The 18,275-nt window shown below is 40.0% G+C and overlaps 2 protein-coding genes across 2 annotated transcripts; one reads left to right on the top strand and one right to left on the bottom strand.

Annotated features, from left to right (window-relative positions):
- Positions 1 to 2,869: 2,869 nt before the first annotated feature.
- Positions 2,870 to 9,748, bottom strand: LOC146645905 (polymeric immunoglobulin receptor-like). Its single transcript, XM_085394203.1, has 6 exons — positions 9,712 to 9,748; positions 5,554 to 5,883; positions 4,627 to 4,947; positions 4,215 to 4,283; positions 3,180 to 3,409; positions 2,870 to 2,893 (listed from the first exon to the last, which is right to left on the bottom strand). The coding sequence occupies exons 1-6, from the start codon at positions 9,746 to 9,748 to the stop codon at positions 2,870 to 2,872; spliced, it is 1,011 nt and encodes a 336-aa protein (XP_085250329.1).
- A 2,903-nt stretch (positions 9,749 to 12,651) lies between these two features.
- LOC146645904 (putative C-type lectin domain family 20 member A) lies at positions 12,652 to 16,070 on the top strand. Its single transcript, XM_085394202.1, has 6 exons — positions 12,652 to 12,685; positions 13,129 to 13,313; positions 14,129 to 14,330; positions 14,471 to 14,809; positions 15,175 to 15,266; positions 15,948 to 16,070. Exons 1-6 carry the CDS (start codon positions 12,652 to 12,654, stop codon positions 16,068 to 16,070), a joined length of 975 nt encoding a protein of 324 aa, XP_085250328.1.
- Positions 16,071 to 18,275: the final 2,205 nt, after the last annotated feature.

Below are 18,275 nucleotides of genomic sequence, written 5' to 3'. Positions count from 1 at the left end.
GGTCCTGAGTTCAATTCCACCATCAGGCCAGAGTCTCTCTGTGTGGACTTTGCATGTTCTCCCCGGGTACTCCGGCTTCCTCCCACAGTCCAAAAACATGCAGTTAGTGGGGATAGGTTAATTGATTAATCTAAATTGCCCATAGGTGTGACTCTGTGAGTGAATGTGAGTGTGAATGGTTGTCTGTCCCTGTGTGTTAGCCCTGCAACAGACTGGTCAGGGTGTACCCCACCTCTCGTCCTATGACAGCTCCAGCGACCCTGGAAAGGATAAGTGGAAGCAAATGGATGGATGGATGAATATTAACTGTTTAATTTAATCATTGTCTCTACTGTTTTTTCATTAATGTTTCTAGCAAATTAGAACAAAACGTCATAGAATGTAAATTTTACACCAATCAGCCCTGTTATGTTTATTGCCTTATTTGTTGGAGCTTAATTTTTTAGACGACATTCTGGCAAAAACAGCTGCCAACAATTTACTGTTAATTTGAACTTTTGAATAAAAAGACATGTTTTGTATTATACAGCTGTCAATGGAAAATTGTACTTAGTAGTCAGTATAATCTTTTAATAATATAAGTTTGCATATAAGGTAGAATGCTGCATGTTGACTTAGGCTGTTGTTCACTACAAGACTTTGTGTGCATTCCAGAGTGCTCTGGCATTCACACCCACATCCTGGGAGCAGGGGAGAGGTCGTACCTTCTCTTACTGTTTTGTGGCAGGATAAACGTATCTATGTCTGTTTTAGGCTAAGTGCCTTTTGTTTAGATGAACTGCTGGACTTCCAGACCAGCAGGTTTAGGGAAGTCTTTATGGGGTCACACTCTGACCCCACACACGCACACACACACATATAAACATCCACATTCCAATGTAAGGAACAAACGCCCACTGATGTCTATAAATAAAGACCAGGGCAGTGGCAGAGCGCAAGTCCCTGAGCGCTCACTCTCGTGCGGGCGCTCTGTGGCTGCCCTTGCTGCCAGTAAAAGCTGTGTGTTTCTCCTCTCTGATTCTCAGCTGAAGACGTGTCTTAGAGTACATCTCTTGACAACAGCTCTTCTGTGCTTTGTCAATAGGAGACGGTAATCAAGCTTCTTAAAATTGTATTTTAACAGGTTTACATTATATTAGTTTTTTATTTCAATGTAATTATTGTGCAGAAACCAAAGTTCACTGTGAATTTTACATTTCTCAACACAGTATACCGATACGCATTCTGCATTGTCACTATATTTTCCACGTGAAATTCTGGTAACCACAGCTGCCAGTATTTTACCGTAATATTGAACTTTTTAATATGTATTTAATACAGCATTTTAACATTTTAACAATGCAAAACTGTAATCAGGTACAATGAACAGGTAAAATATACTGAATTCAATACATACTAATAATAATAATAATAATAATAATACATTTTATTTATAGGCACCTTTTGTTCTACTAATGTAAGGTGACCCTCAAGGTCACCTTTTAGCTTTTAGCTCTGCACTCATGGTGACCGTAGCTGAGGAGTGAATTATGAACTAAATGCTCGAAATCCGACTATTTTCTTTTTTTGTCAATATCACAAATACACAACAGGCAGTTCAACCATGATATGTTGATGTGCTCACAGATCTTTGTAAAAGATGAACATACCAACAATGTAAACAGCCACTGGTTTGTAATGTAAGGCAAGGCAAGTTTATTTGTATAGCACAATTTAACAACAAGGTGATTCAAAGTGCTTTACAGAGACATTAAAAAACAAAAACAATAAAAAGCATGATTTAAAATTGATCAAAAAGTAGATAAAATCAGAACCAAAATCAGTAGTTAAAATATAAGTTTTGAAATTTAAGCTTAAAAGTGTGGATTTGGTGCTTTATTCAAATACAGCTGAGAACAGGTGAGTCTTCAACCTGGATTTAAATAAACTGAGTGTTTCAGCTGATCTGAGGCTTTCTGGGAGTTTGTTCCAAGCCTGTACAGGGCCTCGATCTCCTGGTGACATTGTGATATATATTTGTGTGTCATCTGCATAGCTGTGGTAGTTTATTTTGTTGTTCTTTATAATCTGTGCCAGTGGGAGCATGTAAATGTTAAACAGAAGGGGTCCCAAGATGGAACCTTGGGGAACTCCACATGTGATGCTTGTCTGCTCAGATGTGAAGTTACCTATTGATACAAAGTATTTCCTGTTTTCTACGTATGTTTTGAACCAGTTTAGTACAGTTCCTGAAAGACCTGCCCAGTTCTCCAGTCGTTTGAGTAATATGTTGTGGTCAACTGTATCGAATGCTGCACTGAGATCCAGTAAAACTAAGACTGACATTTTTCCACTGTCTGTATTCAGACATATGTCATTAAACACTTTGGTCAGAGCGGTTTCAGTGCTGTGGTTCTGTCTAAAACCTGACTGGAAGGCATCATAGCAGTTATTCTGTTTTAAGAAGTAATTGAACTGTTGAGAAACTGCTTTTTCAATGATCTTACTTAAAAATGGGAGATTTGAGATCGGCCTGTAGTTTTTCATTTGTGTCTTGTCAAGATCGTCCATTTTCAGTATAGGTTTGATTACAGCAGTTTTTAGTGGTTCTGGAAACACAGCTGACATTTAATGTACTGAATCCTTAAGATTTTATGGCATTTTTGCCAACATCACGTTGACGTTTTACTAGTGTGGTGGCTCTGACTGACAAACAAAGATGCTGCACACACTTCAATTAGATTTTTTGTTTTGTTTTCACGAAAATTAAATTTTGACTAAACTTCTTAAGCTACACAACATTAGCATTACTTTTACATGTTCATCTTTATAAATGCAGGGTAGTTCTGTTCCTGGTACTTTTGGAGTCTTCATGTGCAGAGGAAGGAGTCTAATCATCGTTGATAGAAGACAACTGAAAATAAAAGAACAAGTTTCAGCCGAGAACATATTTAATATTCTTGAATCAGTTTGATCCAAATGACCGTGTGTCCTTGTGCTTCCACACAGATTATGTTTATTCTCTCAGACACTGATCAGACTTTGAAGCTGATGTTGTTCAGACTGCTCACTGTTGGTGAAAACGTAGTGAAACGTGTCAATCAGAAAATTTAAGCAGTAAACAGATTTTTATTTTCTTTGGTTTCTGTGATTATCATAATAAAACTTTTAAAAAAGCAAAATGATTTAAGGAAACTCACCTTCATGACCGTGTAGTCATTGTTTCTGATGTTTAATACAGCTTTCCTCTTCAATTTACTAATGTAGTAGAGCAGGAGACCAACACACAACAGTAAAGCTCCAACCAAGGACAGACACACAACCAGAGGCAGGACGAAGCCTGGACAGTCTGATGACGGTTTGGAGAGTCCTGCAGTGAAAGTGTGACTCTGTGTTGTTGTCTGTTGTGTCGAGTCAGGAGGGTTTGAAGCTGCAAACAATCAACGCAAAGTAGTTAATCAATTAAAGAAAATGCTGGTACGATTCAGCAAGTTAATTGTGTTAACAGTACTGAATAGAAACAAAATACAGAATCAATACTATAATCAATTAAGCCAAGTATCTCATTAGTTTATCTTAATTACTTTAGTCAAAGCTGGTCACAACCTGAAAGGGCAGCTGACCTCAGTGCCAGCACACATACCTTCACCAACTGGAAAATGTCTTTTAAACCTTTAAGATAGAGCCAAGTTATAATGCAAATTTGCAAAATAAACAGCATGTGCATCAAAATCAACTATTTCTTACAGTGTAATCTGAATTCTAAGCATCCCAGAAACTACACAGAAAGGCTTAAACTCAAACATGAATTTTAAAAACACCAGCATATCTCTGTAAATGCCCTATAGGAAAAAACATTTTCCGTGAAAATGACCTCACTTCCGGTTTGGGGCATCAGCTAGATCGTGCTGACGGTCAGATCGGCAAAGCGTGTTTCTGGAATATTGTGTTTTTGTTGCTGCAAATGCTTTTCATGCAATTTTTGCAAAGCTTTATGTGGAAGGAAACCGTGAACTAGCACAAGCTGAATGTATAAGATGTAAGTACACTTTCTCCTGTTTATATGCAAAAATAATAATACGCTAGCTTATGTGGTTGCAGTTCTACCAGGCTTTAAAAAATAGTTACGCAAAACGGAGCATGTCTGCTCCGAACGGCCATAAAGATCAATAGGATGTAATTTTCATTTAACCTCCCGACAGATGCTGTGAAGCTGCAACTGCTTTGCAACCCACCTCGACCCCAGCTGCTGCTCGCAGATTCAGTTTGACCCGATGAAGGTGTGGAGGCAGAAGGTTTTGAAGCTGTGAACAATAAACAAAACAGTCAATCAGATACAAAATCAATACCCAATATGACAATAAGAAAATATAATCATTAAATAATCCTATTGGTAAAATCTAACACAAAATGTTCTGATGAATATCATTTGTAGACATCCAACTAGGAAACTTCTTCAAGGATTGATGGTGTGTGTGTGTGTGTGTGTGTGTGTGTGTGTGTGTGTGTGTGTGTGTGTGTGTGTGTGTGTGTGTGTGTGTGTGTGTTAGAAACATAATGATTTTGGTGAAAATGGTTAATTACAGATTTTGAAACACATTCAATTATAAATACACAAAGAAATTTTTCATGATTTGGTAAACTTACCCTCCACGACAAAAATATCGTCAGTGTCGTATGAGTCAGGAGACAAAGGGTCGCCGTAACCACACCAGTACTGTCCCGTGTCAGACTTGGTCAGCTGTCTGATGGCTGCATACAGTCCAAACGCAGAGCCTTTTGTGTATTTGATGCTGTACCTGCCATTCTCGGCTTTGTCGTTAGTTGTGTCAATGAAAATATTTCCTTCTTTTTTACACGGATTCTTGCAAAGGAACTTCCTCTGTCCATGGACAGCATTGGAACATGGGAATGAGATTTCTTCTCCCTCAGTCTGCGCACGGAAGAATCCAGAGCTTTTATTAAATTCTATAAAATAGATGAAAACTCATTAAGTACTGTCTGTACTTCCTGTGAGCTGTTACACTCTAGTGACATTTCCTGTGCTAGTCTAACGCAGAGCTTCAGTGTGTTATTACCCAAAGTGTGTTATAATCTAGTCTGCTTTGAGTGTAATTAAAATCAGTTGAACTCATTTTAATACAGTGTATTCAGTGAATTCAAGTCAGTGTAATCTATGAATTAGATAATAACTAGTTAAAATGTCTGAGTTAAAATAGGTCTGTATTTAGCCTGAGAGTTTATGCAGGTATGAGAGCAGGTGGATTATGGAGGAGAGCCATAATGAATTAATTAAATACACCATTAAATAATTAATGAAATGTGGCAATAATTAATTCAAATTGGAAATAATTAATTTAAAAAAATATTCACGACACATTGAATTAATTAATTATTCACACATTTAATTAATTATTTAACCTCTTAAGCCCCAACCCCCCCTGATACGGGGGCAAAAGGCAGGAGATCAGGTAGGCTTGGGGCTTCAGAGGTTAATGATGTATTTAATTAATTCATTTTGGCAGTCCTGGCATTCCACAGTTATGAATTCAATGACGTTTGACAGAAACTCACCGTTGGAAACTCTGACCTCAATGTCTGAGTATGAATCTGGAGCTGAAGATTGACCCAAACCAAACCGGTACATTCCTGAATCAGACTTGATCATATGTGTGATGGTGAAAGACAGCTTTCCTCTTCCTGAAGATGCATTTTTGTATTCAACCTTCCATCTGCCGCTCTGAGCTGTGGTTCCATCTGTTTTAATGAGAATGTTCTCTGCTCGCTCACATTTTTCCTTACAGAAGAACTTTGTGTTTCCAGACACAGTGAAGTAACCATGAAGTGATAAATTCCCTCCTTCAGGTCCAACCCAAATCCTGGCTTTGACAAACCCAGTTGTACCTGTTGGACAGAGAAACAGTGAAAACAGGTGATTCAGCTCAGTGTCAATACAAGATGTTAAACGGGTACAAAATGTGATCTGTTTGTCTGCGCCATGGTCACGAGCTGTGCGTTTCTTGTGACAGCTAAACGGTGAATTAGCCCAAACAGACAGCTCTGCCTCCCTCTGTCTGTGACCGTAGGTTTGACAGGGGAAACTAACAGCATGCTAACTAGTGCAGGTCTGAAGCACCTACAGTGGGATGCAAAAGTTTGGACAACCTTGTTAATAGTCATTATTTTCCTGTATAAATCGTTGGTTGTTACAATAATAAAATGTCAGGAGACACACACAGTGATATTTGAGAAGTGAAATGAAGTTTATTGGATTTACAGACAGTGTGAAATAATTAATTAAACAGAATCAGGCAGGTGCATAAATTTGGGCACTGTTGTCATTTTGACCTACATACACAGGTGAATCCAATAATGAGAAAGAGTATTTAAGGGGGTCAATTGTAAGTTTCCCTCCTGTTTTAATTTTCTCTGAAGAGTAGCAACATGGGGGTCTCAAAACAACTCTCAAATGACCTGAAGACAGGGAGCTTCCGGTCAGCATGCGACCCGAGTAGACGCAGGAACGAATTGCTCTGGTGAACTTAACTCCGCTTTGACCAGTTTCACCCCTTCAACTGCCACCTTTAAGTCGCTTACACTCGTAACTACTTTGCTAGTGTTTTGAACACTTTTAATCCTTTCCAAACAAACAAAAAGGAGGACGCTAGCTTAACACTGGAGGGTATCACTACGCTGCTCCAGCAGCACCGAGATGAGTTGGTGTCTGAATTTAAGACCTCATTTAACACCCTCGATTCAAAACTGGACCAGGTACGACAAGCCCAAGAGGAACAGGCCGAGAGAGTTTTGTCCTTGGAGCTTGCAACTGAAGACCTCAGCCAACGAGTCGCTGACCTTGAAAGCACGTGTGCCGCTCTTCGCAAAGACAACAACCAGCTAAAGAACAAAGTCACCGACCTGGAGAGTCATAGGCGTCAGAACATCCGCGTCCTTGGACTGCCTGAAGACACTGAAAGTGGGCGCCCCACTCACTTCTTTTCCAACCTTCTCTGTGAGTTATTGGGAAAAGAGGCCGGCTCTCCTCTTCCCAGCACAGCTTCGCATAACGCAGGCCAGCGGCGCCAGAAAGTTTTTCAGCTCTGTGGACGAGGCTCAACAGTACATTGAGAGGCTCCCAAAGGCTCCGGAAGCCCCATGAAGAATTATTACAAATAAAACAATGACACCAAATGCAGGTACCAAACATTCCATACAGGTATAGAGGCGCAGTCGGGATCCACGTAAGACGTTGCTTTTCCCCTCCGAGTGTAGCGATATAGTCTGAATGCTATGGTACCGAAATGCTGATTATTACTTTCATTTAACTCAATAATTTTATTTTTCTTTGATAAATAAGGAGGCAACCTCATTGACCTCTACCCGTTGGCTAATGACGTAATACCTGTTGCACGGAGACGGGGAGTTTTGTTATCTATTCGTAGCCTTCTGTCTGTTCTCATTCAATAATTCAGTTATACCAGTAGTCCTTATTGAACTACATCATCTTTTTGTGTTTGTTTGTTTGTTTACATACTTGGACTCTGCTTTGAAACACTCCAGCAATTACATTTGGACTTGGTGGCTGATACACAGTTTCAAAACTTAACAGTATTATAAGGGGTTTCAGCTTACTTTGCTATGGCCACTGGAGCAGTGGTTCGATTGCTTCAACACCTAGGTTATTGCTATCATAGACAGGAGTAGTAACACTCTAGGGCTGTGTCCCAAAACGTCGGCTGCATCCTTCGGAGGACCCAGCCTTCGCGGTCTACGTGGGCCGGGTCCTTCAAAGGCCGAGAAGGCCGGAGGTACGAGGCTGTGAAATGGGACGGTCTAGCCTTCAGATCAGCGTCACCGCTGTCTTGGTGGAGTTTAATAAACTCGGCCATCTGCTCCTTGCTATCTAAAATATAACAGGACACTGGCGTAAATTCTCGACCGTCTCACACTTTTTCTCACAGTTTTCAGTTTAACGTTTATTCAGCTGTGTGAAAATCCCGGAGGAACCCACCCGATGGATTAATAAAGTTTTATTTAATCTAATAATCTAATAACTTTGATCTCAGCCAAACCGATTTACTCCGGAACAATTAAACCACTGAAAAAGGCGAACAATTACATTTAAGTTACCCGAGGGACTTGTATATCATGTTTAACCTGAGTAGTGAAAGAGCGGGGGTCTGAAAACCAGCCTCTGTCAGTGCGCCCCAGGGTGGCTGTGGCTACAATGTAGCTGCCATCACCAGTGTGTGAATGGGTGGATGACTGGATGTGTAAAGCGCTTTGGGGTCCTTAGGGACTAGTAAAGCACTATATAAATACAGGCCATTTACCATTTCAACAAGATAATGACCCGAAACACTGCTTTAAATCCACTAAGGCATTCATGCAGAGGAACAAGTACAACGTACTGGAACGGCCATCTCAGTCCCCAGGCCTTAATGGTAAATGGCCTGTATTTGTATAGCGCTTTTACTAGTCCCCCCTAGGGACCCCAAAGCGCTTTACACACCCAGTCATCCACCCATTCACACACACATTCACACACACATTCACACACTGGTGGAGGAGAGCTGCAGTTGTAGTGTGGTGTGAGTTAAAGAGAGCTGTCCATGCTCGGACGCCATCAAACCTGAATGAACTAGAGATGTTCTGTAAAGAGGAACGGTCCAAAATACCTTCAACCACAATCCAGACTCTCATTGGAACCTACAGGAAGCGCTTAGAGGCTGTCATTGTCATGGCCCTGGGTCATGTGACCCAGTATTCTGAGTTTCTTGGTGTTTTGTTATTCTTTTTAGTCTAGTTTCATTTTGGTTTATCTGGTTACATTCTGCCATGTTTCATGTCCAAGTTTTCTTTATTTGTCAAGTTCAAGTCATGTCTGGATCTCCTTATGTTTCCTGTTTTATTTTGAAAGAGTTTTGTGTTATGTTTAGTTTCACATGTCCTGTCATTATGTTAATTGTTGTCTGCTGTTTTCCCCATGTGATTCTACTTCCTTTGATCATTCCTTATGTGTATTTAGTCTGTGTGTTCCACTCAGTCAGTGTCAGATCGTCTGTTAACCTCACCACAGTTTTCATAGGTTTACTCCATTGTTTCTCTGTGTTTTCTAGTTTACTCAGTGTTAATAGTTTGTCATAGTTTTTCACTGAGTGTCACAGCCTTTTTGTTAACACAGTGTTCATAGCCTCCTTAGTTTCCCTAGTTCCTTGTTTTTCTTCTGCAATCAGCCAATAAAGGCTCGCTTTGTTTTTGAAACTACGTTTTGTCTCCACCGTGTCTGCATCTGGGTCTACCTCTTTCCTCACACCGGCGCACCCCGCCGTGACAGTCATTTCTGCAGAAGGTGGATCTACTAAATATTGATTCCATTTGTGTTGCCTAAATTTATGCACCTGCCTGATTTTGCTTAAACAATTATTGCACACTTTCTGTAAATCCAATAAACTTCATTTCACCTCTCAAATATCACTGTGTGTGTCTCTTATATCACATATTTAACTGACTTTTTTTATTGTAACAACCAACGATTTATACAGGAAAATAATGACTATTAACAAGGTTGCCCAAACTTTTGCATCCCACAGTATATCAGCCAAGTCAAAAAAATTCAGGAACACAACCAAGCACCTCTGCGCCCTGTGTAGAAGCTAGCATCAATATTATAAAAAGATTAATTAAAAAAACACACACAGCAACAGCAATACAAAGGTCATCAGATCTCACCTGATAAGAAGAAGATCACAGCATGCAGGAGCTTCATTGTCAAAGTGATCCAAACTTCAACCTGTCAGTCGCTTGTCCCTGTGTCTGATCAATCGGGAGCTGATGCTGCTTTAATTTAACATTTACTTCCTCTTCCTGTCTGTTCTGTGTGCATTTGCACATTTTAGGTACACACACACAAAATCATTTCAATTCTCTCATATGAGTAAATCCATATGATCTGTGTGTAATTTATTCAAGAGGAATAAAAGCAAGCGACAAGTTTGAAGCGTATTTAAAAGATTTTTATTGTTTTTCTGCGTTGATGTAAACTTTTGTGGTTTTCAACAATCGCCAACAAAGAGTGCAGGGGTAAGCACAAACACACACACACACACACAAACTGCAAGTCATAAACAAAATAAAGGAAGTTTCCTGGGAGTTCATTAAACTTCCACAACCTCTTCCAGTTAACATTACAGTAGGGAGGGACCTCACTGGACAAAATAAGCTCACTTTCGTTATTTCACAATTTTGAATCAGTTTTACATGCTGACAGTTAATATACAAGTGCTGAATATACAAAAATCTTATTAAAATACACCAGCAACCATCTGCTGACTGGCACTTCACTTACTGATTACTGTAAGTAAGGCCAGTTGAAAAAAATGTACACTCAACAAAAATATAAACGCAACACCTTTGTTACTGCTCCCATTCCCCATGGGATGGACGTAGAGACCTAAAATTCATTCCAGATACACAATATAACCATCCCTCCCAAACAGTGGTCACAAATCAGTCCAAATGTGTGGTAGTGGGCACATCTGCTATATTGAGATAATCCATCCCACCTCACAGGTGTGCCACATCAGGATGCTGATCTGACATCATGAGTAGTGCACAGGTGTACCTCAGACTGCCCACAACAAAAGGCCACCCTGGAATGTGCAGTTTTGTCTCACAGCAAAATGCCACAGATGCCACAAGCAATGAGGGAGCGTGAAATTGGCATGCTGACAGCAGGAATGTCAACCAGATCTGTCGCCCGTGCATTGAATGTTCATTTCTCAACCATAAGCCGTCTCCACAGGCGTTTCAGAGAATATGGCAGCACATCCAACCGGCCTCACAACCGCAGACCTCGTGTAACCACACCAGCCCAGGACCTCCACATCCAGCAGGTTCACCTCCAAGATCGTCTGAGACCAGCCACCCAGACAGCTGCTGGAACAATTGGTTTGCACAACCAAACAATTTCTGCACAAACTGTCAGAAACCGTCTCAGGGACGCTCAACTGCATGCCCGTCATCCTCATCGGGGTCTTGACCTGACTCCAGCTCGTCGCCGTAACAGACTTGTGTGGGCAAATGCTCACATTCGATGGCGTCTGGCACGTTGGAGAGGTGTGCGCTTCACGGATGAATCATGGTTCACATTGTTCAGGGCAGATGGCAGCTGAGAATGTCCCAGTTCTTGCATGGCCAGCATACTCACCGGACATGTCACCCATTGAGCATGTTCGGGATGTGCTTGACCGGCGTATACGACAGCGTGTATCAGTTCCCACGAATATCCAACAACCTCGCACAGCCATTGAAGTGGAGTGGACCAACATTCCACAGGCCACAATTGACAATCTGATAGACTCCATGCGACGATGTGTTGCACTGCATGAGGCAAATGGTGGTCACACCAGATACTGACCGGTTCTGGGTCCCCAGACCCACAATAGCGCAAAAAACTGCACATTCCAGGGTGGCCTTTTGTTGTGGGCAGTCTGAGGTACACCTGTGCACTACTCATGATGTCAGATCAGCATCCTGATGTGGCACACCTGTGAGGTGGGATGGATTATCTCAATATAGCAGATGTGCCCACTACCACACATTTGGACTGATTTGTGACCACTGTTTGGGAGGGATGGTTATATTGTGTATCTGGAATGAATTTTAGGTCTCTACGTCCATCCCATGGGGAATGGGAGCAGTAACAAAGGTGTTGCGTTTATATTTTTGTTGAGTGTAACTCAAATAGAGTCTGTTTGACAAAGTAAAAGTAAAGTAGGCTGAATATGTCCAAAAACAAAAAACAGAAATTGAGAAAACTTGGAGTAGTGGTGAACCTTCCCAGGACTGGCCTGCCAAAAATAATCCTGAAGTACTTCAAGTAGATCACAACAGAAGCCAGGACAACATCCAAAGAACAGCAGGCCACACTTTGCCTGATTGTTGAATCCGTCATGATGGATGTCAGTTCGTTGTTATGTTACCTCACCACTGCCATGTTTTGCTATTGTAACTATGACTACAAAGAGCCTTTTCACCTTACAGCAAACCAATGTTTTTGGGTGTGGCCCATTTCTGGTTTTGCCTTTGGTTCCACTCACTGGCTCTAGCTAGTGCTTCACACAGCTTGATTTATGGCTCTGCATGGATTTGGATATTATCCATGAATCAACATCATGTACAAGTAGAAAGACTGAAGCTGTTTAAAAGTGCAGGTATGTGAAGATGCTACTATACCTGTGGGGACCGTCCCCACGAGTTTGGCTCAAGATGTGCTTTTAGTGTTATTAGTTTTTAGTGTGTGTGTGTGTGTGTGTGTGTGTGTGTGTGTGTGTGTGTGTGTGTGTAGTGGAGTGGACAAATAAAATGTCAGTACATGTAAGAGTGACTATGAATATCATATTTTGATGAAGTGTCATAAAAGTGTTTCTAGTTGAAAAGTTTAGAGGCGGATTTGTTTCCCCCCTCATGCAAAATAAAGAATGTAAATGAAAATGATTTGACTTGTTTTGAATTGACCTCTGCACATACTCATACATTCATAGCTTTCATGTATTCATAGTGCTCTTGGAAATACCTTGCATATTCATTTTGCATGGAGACAAATATAAAAAAGTCATTTCAGCTGCTGAATATCAACAGACTAAAGGACAAAGCACGAAACATCCAGGGATGGAGAAAGTTCTGTTCATCATAGCCGCAACAGGCAAGTTGTCTGATTCTTCGAATTTTCTATTAAATGTAATATTTTTACATTATTATTATTATACTTACTTTTTGCATAACCCACTGTCATTGTTACACCATCTTGTGTCTGTATCGTTGTGTTCTGTCTGGTGTTGCACTGTTTTTTGCACTTTATGTGGTCCTGTGTTGACTGTGATTGTCTTGGAGGAACGTTGTCTCGTTTCACTGTGTACTGTACCACTGCACACGGCTGAAATGATAATAAAGCCACTTCAATGTAGTCATAAAAAAGTCTCCCTTTCACAGTTTTTCTCAAATCACAAAAATGCATTTTTTTCAATATTTTGCTTTTCTTTAATAATTACACCAAACAATAATTATACAGAAATGTAATGTAACAGTGAAGCTAAAATGTTAAGACCACATTTAATCCAAATACTTGCTTATATGCTGTTTTTACAGGCCTGTGTGCCGTCACCTCCAAACATCACTACCAGTTTGTTTATGAGCTGAAGAACTGGACTGAAGCGCTGAGTTACTGCAGGGACAAATACACAGACCTGGCTGCTGTAGACGACATGCAGGATGTGCAGACGCTGAACGACATGGTGGACGTGAGCAAAATGAGCATCATGGAGAACGCCTATGTAAACTCAATTTTTTTTTTCCTCTGGAAACTTGCCAACTAATTATTTAACTTTAAACATACTGAACTATATTGATTTTTTTTTTTTATTTCAGTAGATTTTCACTGCTTTCTGTTTCAGTGTGGTTATGTTTTACATGTAACATCCTCTCCGTCTGCAGTCATTGACACTAGATTCACTGCTGTTTTAAGAATTGTGTAAAATAAATCTGCTAAAATAAAACCCCACCATCTCATACTCCATGATGTTTACTAAAAAATTATTATTTATCAACTAATGAATTTGGGACGTGTGGTGTAAAAAGGAAAAAAAGGTTGTGACCACTTACACCCAGAACTGCTGAAGACTTAATTCTGACTCCATAAAAATCAATGTTAATGCCTGATAAATGTGATTGAAAGATAAATATATCACGAAGTGTAGTCAAATAAAATCAGAATATTAAGTGAACGTGTGAGAGAGTGGGTCAGACAAAGGTGACCAGACTCACGTGGAACCAGGCAGCTGTGGAGAGAAGCAGGGAGACATAGCTGACAACCGCTAGGTCAGTAGCATCCCATCCAGGGTTAGGGTTAGGATCCGTCTGCTTAAATCTTTTTTGCTTGTACACATCAAAGAATTTAAAATTTACAAGCAAATAATTATTTTAGTGAACCTGATAAAATCTCAGTAAATTTTAAAAACTCAATTACACAATTTTGTAATGAAATACCAAAATGAGATGTTCTGCCCTGAGACCGAGTTTCTTACTGACAATCTGACAGCTTAACTCATAGATATTATGTCTAATGAAACAAATCCGTTGGTGCTTTCAGCGAGCCTGGATCGGGCTGTATGATGACATCAATGGCTGGAGGTGGTCGATGTCAGAAACCAGTGAGGCTGAGTTCAGAAACTGGTCACCTTGGCAACCAGACAACGTAATGAGTAAAGAATTCTGCGTACTGATGCTTGATGGACTGTGGTTTGATTATCCTTGTGAGAGTTTCTACAGATTCGTCTGCTCTGATAACAGAGGTGAGGATTTTCAACAAAGCAGCTCATATTTTTAATTTTTGTTGACGAACTTTTATTGACGTTTCAACAACAGCCTGACTCTTCACACTTAAAAATGCATTTACGGTTGTACACAGCACTCGAGTATGGTCTGTTTTCAGGGTCGACTATGACATTTGTCTACATTGACAATCTCATGACGTGGACGGAGGCCCAGACCTACTGCAGACTTCATTACACAGACCTGGCCAGTGTGAGGAACATGCCAGAGAACCAGAAGATAGATGAGGTGGTACCTGCAGGGGTGAAGGTGTGGATTGGCCTTTTCAGAGATTCCTGGAAGTGGACAAATGGAAGTAACTCCTCATTAGGATATTGGACAATTATTGAACCTAACAATCTGATGGGACACGAGTCTTGTGTGGCAGCAAACTTTTTACTAAATGCAAAATGGGAGGACTGGACCTGTGACTCCATGAAAGAATTTGTTTGCTACATTGGTAAGCCATGTTTCAGAAAGTCTGGCCTCTGATCCTGCTGCTGTCAGCCACAATTTACAAAACGCATTCATATAAACAAAGACGTTTTTAGCTTAAGATGTATGACACGATTAGTAATCTGACACAATTAAAAGTTCTGTTAACCCAATCAATGAGCAGATAATCATAATCTGATGGTTTGCTTTGTGCCCCGTTCTGTAAAGGGAAGATCTACCATTGTTGTACACAGACTCTTGGGTCATACGTTATTTGACATTTCCTGCATTGCACAAATTGCACTCAGATTTGTTTCATTGTAAGCAGTTGTTCCTGTTTCTTATGCAGTAATAACTATGTAACTATTTTTCTTCTTGGTTATTGCAAAGCGCCTGTTTACAAGCAAGTGGTGAAAGTGAATCTGATAAACTCCAGTCCTGATCTGACCCACCCTGATGTGATGGAAGCCATGCTGAACCAGGCAAGTCATGACACATTTTAAGGTATACTTATTAATAAACAACAAAGAGTCTGTCCAAGATCTCACTAAGTCTAACACAGGTCTGTACTGGTGATGTGTACAGACACATACTAATGCTAACCAACTGTATCTGCTTCAACACAAAACTGTAACAATATACTTTTCTGAATATAAGCTTAAAGCAATGTGATGATTCCTGCATTTGAATCTAATCTAATTCTAAGGAAGGACCCTGGTTCTGTCCTTGGCTCCTTCAGCTCATGTACCTTAGGCTGAGTCAGGTTTTGAGTTCTCAGTTAGACTATATGTAAGAGCCATGAGTCTCAGTCTGTTTCATCCTGGCAGATGAAGCTGTGGTGAGCAATCCTTCGAGTACTGTGAAAAGCGATCTAAAAATAGGAACCGGAGTCTGAAAGCCACAACAAAAAACAGAAATAAGGGATTTTTTTAATGTGATGAAACTTTAGATCATGTTTCATATCTTTCACCTCTAATCTCTTGAACTTTATTAAACTACTTTTCCTCTGGAGTTCATAACACTGAACTGCCGAAGTCAAATTACAATGTTGGTCATTTTTCATTAAAAGCTAAGCATGAGCTATAGGATTAAGCTGACTATGAAAGACTGAGTGATGGACTGAGTGAGTGTTATTCAAGAAAGTACTTTTTTGTGTGTCTCAGATCAAACAGAAGCTGAAGGAGCAGGGAGTACAGGGAGACATCAAACTGAGCTGGAGGAAGCAGTCAGATGGATCGGTCTTCCAAAAGGATGACGAGGAAACGAAGAGGAAGAGCATCGTCTGAAAGTTTCAGGCTCTATTGTGAAATATTATCATATTATTCTGTACTTTGTGTGAAAAACTCAAATAAAGCAAATCATACAAATCTTATTTCAGAGAACTTTATGAATAGAAAACTATAAAAAATGTTGTGATTACTGAGTAAGGCTTTACCTAGTTTCAGATTTTAGTCATACCTTTTAACACTTAGACTTGAAGCTACAGCAGGTTTGTTGGGGATTTGGTGATAGGACGCTCTGTAATTATAATATTTTTTGCAGCATCTGTCAGCTCAGACTGCTTTGATGAAAATGTGGTGGTAGGTCATCGTTTAATGTATTTTTTTTCTTTTGCTGTTTTCTTTTTGCTTGAGTTATTGATTTCGAATATTCAACTTTATGTATCTTTTCAACCAAAGTCTTTATTTTAAAGTCGTGACTGATTGTTGCAACAAAGTGAGCAGAAGTGATTAAGCAATGGAAACGGCCTGTCTGTGCAAACATTAGATGCTCTTTGAATCAGACTGAATCAGCTGCATTTCTGTTTTATGCTTTACTCAACTTTTAAATAAAGATTATGTGTGAGAATGTTGATGCTTATACAACTGTTTGAGGAGATAATAAAGAAGTGATCCAGTGTTTTTGTGTAGCTTGTTATTCATTTGCATTGGCTGTGGTTTAAAAAGGATGACACAAAAAATAAAGGCAAAACTTACCATGTCTGTGAAGGTTCTCAGTCATCCAGGTCATCGTAGTCTAAGGAGGAGCATTAGGGGGTCCAGTGTCCCTCCCACTCCCACGGGCTTAAATCTGGGTCTCTCCACCATTGGACCCTAGAACTGAAGAAGCTCCTCGGATGAGAGGTGAAACGTCTTCAAGCAACTTAAAGAAGTCCAGACGCTTTTCTTTCCAAGCTCCTTAGACGACTAACTTTGAGCTTCATTCACAACAGACAGAGGAAGAAGGTCAAAAACCAAAGCAGGGGAACACAAAGACAGTTTGATCATCCACGATTCTTGTTCTTTTCTCTTGTCTTCTAACTTCTGAGAAAGCAGTTCAGGCAATAGAAACATCCTTGCATTGATGCAGTTTGATGGAGGAAGTACAAACCCAGAAAAGAGGCAAAAGTCTCATCTGACTGTGTTCACTCAGGTTGATCATGGTGTGTGTTGGTGTGTGTTCTGATGTAAACTATTACTTTGCCTTCTTCAGCTGTTATAAAACATTACATATTTTTTGCAGTATTTTGCAGCTTCTTTGTTGCTTCCTGGAAATAAGGATTTCCATCAATAAGTAGCACTGGAAGTTTCTGTGGAACTTTGTTTTAGGGACTCTTTGCAGAAATGTAAAGCCCCAGAGAAGACTTTAACCCTGGGCAGTGGTGGCATGCTTTACATCTTTGCATCAGACGCTTTAAACCGGGTTTGGTGAAGTAAAGCTTGGTTGCAGCTGCTCCACCATGGAAACCAATTTCATGAAGCTCTCTACACATTGTTCTCACTAATCTGAAGGCTCTGAAGTTTGGCACCACCACTGTGTTATAATACCACCAACAACTGACAGTTGAAAATTTAGTAGCGAGGAAATTTCCCGACTGGTGGCATCCTATGATGGAATTCACTGAGCTCCTAAGAGCGGCTCATTCACAGTAGTCTTTTCTATTCTATTTCACAATAGATGACCTTTGATACCAGTTTTCATTTTTGTCATAAAACAGGAAGGAAACTCTTTAAGCTTATCAAACAAATGTGTTAGCTTTGCATTCCTCCATTCCTAGTATTGCACGACTTGCAGCAGCTGTCTCTTCTGGCCTTTTAGCTTGTAGTGAGACTTCAGGGAGATTTTCTTCCTCAAAAAGATCTTTGAGGATTTTAGCATCAGTGTCAATATCCCTAAGATCTGGCCTAATGCAGTTGTTCCAGTTGACTTTTGTAGTTTTGAGCATCTCAGTTATTTGCAAAAGGTGACGAGACATCTAAGAATATAAACGAGCAAAAAAGAAAAACACGATAAAAGAAAATCTTCAACCTAAACAAAATAAAGTCAAAATACACTCAGAATAAATGTATTCTAAGGATATCTATTTAGTATTTATGCACATTTCTTCAGTTTTTCCAGTCAAAGTGTTAAAGTTGCTTTCATCCCGTGTTCTGGGAATCTGAGGACACAGTTTTACATACTTTTGATGCCCCTGTGATGCAAATTTTGTGTTCAAGATGTTGAACAGTAAT

This window comes from Rhamphochromis longiceps, linkage group LG20 (assembly GCF_057381845.1).
Source record: "Rhamphochromis longiceps isolate RC_006_pf linkage group LG20, R_longiceps_female_GT1.1, whole genome shotgun sequence".
Lineage (NCBI taxonomy): Eukaryota > Metazoa > Chordata > Actinopteri > Cichliformes > Cichlidae > Rhamphochromis > Rhamphochromis longiceps.
Note: the sequence above shows the minus strand (reverse complement) of the source record. Positions and strands in the feature narration are given on the sequence as shown.

Coding starts and splice junctions, on each gene's coding strand:
- LOC146645905 (XM_085394203.1), bottom strand. CDS start 9,748: ATGAAGCTCCTGCATGCTGTGATCTTCTTCTTATCAG. Junction 4,284..4,626: donor CGATATTTTTGTCGTGGAGG/GTAAGTTTACCA, acceptor TATTGTTCACAG/CTTCAAAACCTTCTGCCTCC. Junction 2,894..3,179: donor ATGACTACACGGTCATGAAG/GTGAGTTTCCTT, acceptor TTTTATTTTCAG/TTGTCTTCTATCAACGATGA.
- LOC146645904 (XM_085394202.1), top strand. CDS start 12,652: ATGGAGAAAGTTCTGTTCATCATAGCCGCAACAG. Junction 13,314..14,128: donor GCATCATGGAGAACGCCTAT/GTAAACTCAATT, acceptor TGGTGCTTTCAG/CGAGCCTGGATCGGGCTGTA. Junction 14,331..14,470: donor CGTCTGCTCTGATAACAGAG/GTGAGGATTTTC, acceptor GTCTGTTTTCAG/GGTCGACTATGACATTTGTC.